This window comes from Phocoena phocoena, chromosome 2 (assembly GCF_963924675.1).
Source record: "Phocoena phocoena chromosome 2, mPhoPho1.1, whole genome shotgun sequence".
NCBI lineage: Eukaryota > Metazoa > Chordata > Mammalia > Artiodactyla > Phocoenidae > Phocoena > Phocoena phocoena.
This window is the reverse complement of record NC_089220.1, coordinates 121,398,417-121,403,236: the sequence shown is the minus strand read 5'-3', so window position 1 is coordinate 121,403,236 and position 4,820 is coordinate 121,398,417. Positions and strand designations below refer to the sequence as shown.

The 4,820-nt window shown below is 46.2% G+C and overlaps 1 protein-coding gene across 1 annotated transcript; it reads right to left on the bottom strand.

Annotated features, from left to right (window-relative positions):
• Positions 1-3,043: 3,043 nt before the first annotated feature.
• Positions 3,044-4,596, bottom strand: MKRN3 (makorin ring finger protein 3). The gene is given in 2 exon segments (XM_065872386.1): positions 3,044-3,088; positions 3,091-4,596. Coding segments are annotated over 2 exon segments (1,551 nt in total).
• Between the last annotated feature and the right edge of the window lie 224 nt (positions 4,597-4,820).

The window sequence follows — 4,820 nt, the reverse complement described above, 5'->3', positions numbered from 1 at the left end:
GAAAAACTTGGTGGAGTTTTAATTCTTGTGAAAGCTTTTCTCAGTTTTACAAACACACATAAATATCACTTTTATACATGCTGTTTTAAAAATACCACCTATGTTTCAAGCTTTGTCCAGGTTATATTTGATCCTCACAACAACCCTGCAAAACAGGTGGTGTTATACCCATTTCTCATATAAAGAAACTGAGGTATAGGAAACTTAAATAACTTGCTCCTGACTGCAGGGCTGGTAAGAAGCAGAGTTGGGATTCTAGTCATCCTTTGTCTGTCTCCCAAACCATTTTATCTTCTATACACCCTTGTCACACGCTATCTCCCGATCTTTATTATGATTGTTTGGTTCAAGATACTATTTGAATAGAAATGTGATATTTAACATTAGGTAGTGCATATTAGGACAAACTTTTCAAAGCTTTCTGTGCTTGGTTTAAAATGCCCTCCTTGACAGCATCGCCACCACTCAGTGCTCATGTTTTGAGACTCTGGTGTCAGTGTGGTCTTTGAGTGTGCCCCATCTGGTCCTATTCTTTGGTTGTTTGGTTATCTAAGCCCCCTTTCCCCTGCATGACTAGGGAAGCCTGGGGGTAGAAATATGTTTGGATTTCATTTGGATTCACTCACCCTACATGCCAGCAACAGCCAGGCATCCAGGGCCTCTTGACTGATGAATTATTTGGATATCAAGAATCTAGAGGGGAAGGACCCCAGCGAAACAGGCTGATACTTACCCACAGAATCAGGAATCATGTAAGAAGGGAGAGGCAGTGTACAAATATGGGCAGCTGAGGCACATTCTGAGCAGTGGACTAAGAAATACTGAGTCTGGCAGTCCACAGATAAAGTGCCAGGGCTCCCACATTCTGTAGCTTATTTATGTCCATCTCTGTCCCACCAGGCTGAACCTCCATATGTAAATATTGCACATGTGTTTCCAGTACCTATATTCAGTGGGTCCACCTGCTCTCAGTTACACATGTGGGGCAAGGGGCAGCATGGTGCCTACGCTCTGGAAATATACTACCTGAGGTCCATTCGCTGTTCCACTAGTTCATGCCTACGGGTCAGGGCTATATGGGCAAGTCATTTAACCCCTCTATCTTATTTATCTCATCATGACGGTGCTAAATATTATAGCAAGTACCTCATAAGGTGGTCTTGAGAATTAAATCAGTGTTTTGAAGAGTATAAACGCTGTAAATGCACCCTGTCTTTGTTGCACAGTCAGGGAAGTCTGTATCTCCTGTGACTTAGGGCCCCAGGATACTTTCAGCTATCTTAGCCAGGAGGAGAGCTTTCTGCAGTTGATATACAGCATTTTATACAGGTCAATTAGGTAAACTATTAAAATTGTGCTATTCAACTCACATTCTTTCTTTCTTTGCTTGTTCAGTTACTGAGAAGAGGTATTCAAATTGTCTACCAAGATTCTGTAGTTTTCTTATCAATTATTTATTTGTATATCTAATCTTATGGTACCACACATAAAATTGGAATAGTTTTATCTTCCTGGTAAATTATAATTTCATGTTTATATATCGTCTTTATTTATCTCCAGCCATGTATTTATCCTTAATGTGAACTCCATCTGTGCTCAAAATTCAAAGCACCTCTGATTAATTTTTCATCCTTTACTTATAATGTTTCTGTATTCTTCTATTGTAGGTGTGTATTTTAAACAGCATATAGTTTCATTTTAATTTTAATCAAGTCTGCTAATCTTTGAGTTTTAGCTTTTAAACCAATTCCATTTAATATAATTACGGTGTATTTGTGTTTTAAACTTTCCAAATCACTATTGCATTTAGCTTTTGTCACTTTCTATATTTCATTTATTATCTTTCTATTCTTGCATTCTGACTGATTTCAAAATGTTTATTGTTCTTTATCTTTTAAAATCTTGTCACTTCTATGTTGAAAACTTTTGTCAAAAGCCCCTTCTTTGGAATGTCTAGAGATGACACAAAATACTGAACACAAAGAACTGTGTATCTGAGTCCAGGACTGTGCTGTTATAAAGATCAATGAGATGGTGGCTGAACTGCACGGGAATTCACATTTCTGTACTAATAACAGCAATGAGCTATTAATGCCATCACAGGAATTACCAATGTCGTATTTTGTAAATGTCTACCATATTTGGATAGAGCCACTCAAATAGCTGTTTTCATTAGATGCTAATCACTGAAGCTGTGAAAGGGACAGAATGATTATTCATGTACCTCACATTCACACAACACCAAATCCTATCAGCCTTTGACCTTCAGCTTCCAGCTCTGTATTTATTTTATTAAATAAACATTATATTATGGTATACACCTTTTAAATATATTTTCAAATACATAACTTTCATACACATTAATATGCATATGTATGTATATATAGAATTCTTAAATATATACTTCCAAATATAAATAATTTCACATCACGCTAAACAGGATAAAAACATGTAAACATATGCACCTGGTTCTGGTCAAGTAAAACACAAAACCACAAGGTAACCACAAGTTAAAGAGCGCACTTGAAGGGGAACAGGGGAAGGAACAGACGTGTAAACAACAGAGATGCTGAAGCTGCACCACAAAGCCCCACGAGGGTCCAGTTCTTAAGACTGAAGTAGCAAAAAGCTCCTTGTTCAGTTAAGACTTCTCCTTTCACCCTGTCACATTTATTCTTGAGGGGCTTCAAAATGAGTGTGGAAATTCTGTAAACACTAGACTAGAACTGAGTCAATCCTGTTGAAAACAGAGACGACAAAGTAAACCATAAACTGACAGTCATATTAATTTCTCCAAACAGTAACTTTAAGGACGTTTTGTTACTTTTTAACACAGTGAAACACCATAATCCTGGGGAGCAAGAAATGGGAATGAGCAAGAAAACAGTGATGGATGCTCTATACAAATGGTTTCCGCAGCCCCTGTAAGTGACAGATGTGCCTATAAACAAAACACAGGCAAGAGCAGATGACAGAGCTTCAGCACACCAGACAACATGCCACAGCATAATGCCACAGATTCAAATTGAAATATTCTTCCAGCTCACAATGATGCAAGTCCCACAGGGCCTCTGTGAAGGGGAGCTCACTAGCTCCCAGTGAAAGAAAACACTTACACAACAGATTGGCCAGCCAAAGCATGACAAGCTCTTTTTTACTGCTTTTAAAGGGCATGCTGCCCTCTCCCACCTGCAGAGGCTCGAAACGTTGACCGCGGCAAGTACTGGACGCCTCAGCACCCTGCCTCTGAGGCTCCTCTCCCTGGCCCTCAGGGAACGCATGTCTGTAAAAACAGTTCTCTCCAAATGGGCAGACCCTGCCTCGAGCAAAATACCTGCAGGTCTTGTGGCTCATTGCCTCCAAGTACTGCTGAATAAGTTTCTGCTTCTCTTCCTCCTCCTCCACCCAGAATTCACTGGGAATGACAAAGGTGGAGATGACCCTGCACTGCGGGCAGGACTTGACGACCCTGCTCCCAAACTGTCTGGCACTCCTCCACCTGCGGATACACTTAAGACAGTAGGTGTGGTTGCAGCTGGAGAGAATGCCAAAGCGGCAATCATTCAGGTTGGCTTTCTCATAGACAACCTCCATGCAGATGCCACACACTTTGTCCGCACTGCGCTGCACAGCAAACGAGAGCTCCATATTCTTCTCGTGTGCTTCAATGCAGGCCTTTACATGGTCTGCTCTCTGGGCACCGTCCACAGGGTGCAAGACCTGCAGCCCACACATATCACATATATCTCCGTGGAGATAGATACAACTCTGCCCACGAAAGCACTGCCCCACGATAGCATCGCGGCAAAGCTGCTTCCCCATGCCCAAGGCAATCTGCTCCCTCTCAGTCACCGAGCTCTGCAGAAGAGCCTCGGAGACAGAAGGGGCCAGGCGGCCCCGGTAGGGTTGCCCCGGAACAAACTCAAAGGCACCCTCCCAGCCTTCTGCACCTGCTCCTCCGGCAGCTTCAAGGCCTGCACTGTCTGTCTTAGCTTCAAAGAAACCCCTTTCAGCAGCCGAGCCAATCAGAGGCAAGGAGCGTGAGGACGCAGCAGGGGGGGCTTCCGCCACTTCCTGAGGCAGGGGCTCCATGTGCGCAGCCGTGCTGGGGCCACTGTCTGCAGAGGCCTGGGGCACCAAACCGTGGCCTTCGCTGGCCACCTGCCGGCCCGAGAGGTCGTGGGAGTATCGGCAGTTCACCCCCTCCTTGCACAGCCCATGCAGATAATACCTGCAGACGACTTGCTTTGTCCAGCTGCCGCTGCTCCGGCCTTGCAGCCATCTGGGCCTAGCCCCTCCCCATGAGGCCTGGGCGGGCCTCAGACGTGACGGGCGGAAGGGGGCCGGGCCTGGAACCGAAGACCACCGGGAGGCTGGGCGCACCGGGACGGTGGGCCGGGGGACGACCTCCCCCGCTGCCTCGGCACCCCCAGAGGCCCCAGCTGCCTCGTGGGGCTCTGTGGGAGCTGCAGGCTCTTCCATGGCAGCTTCTTCTACCCCAAATGGTGCCGGAACTTCCCTGGTATCTCTTCCTTTCGGGCTTGAGGCCCGGAGGCCGGCAGCCAGCTCCTGGGCTCCTCCCTAGAAGATGTGCATCTTTTTTCACTCTCCCCCGCTCCCTGCTTCCTGTGCCTGTGTTCCTACTTCCTTCTCTGGGCAGGCGCGGCGGACACTTCCTGTGCGAGCAACGTCAGGCGTCCACCGGGTCGGTGCGCGGTCGGTCCGGCAGGAATGGTGACCGGCTTCCTCCTGTGTTCACAGCCGGCATCGCTGCCCGCTCTCCGCTCCGGCGCTGTCCCTGCTCTGCTGCGCTAGGCCCC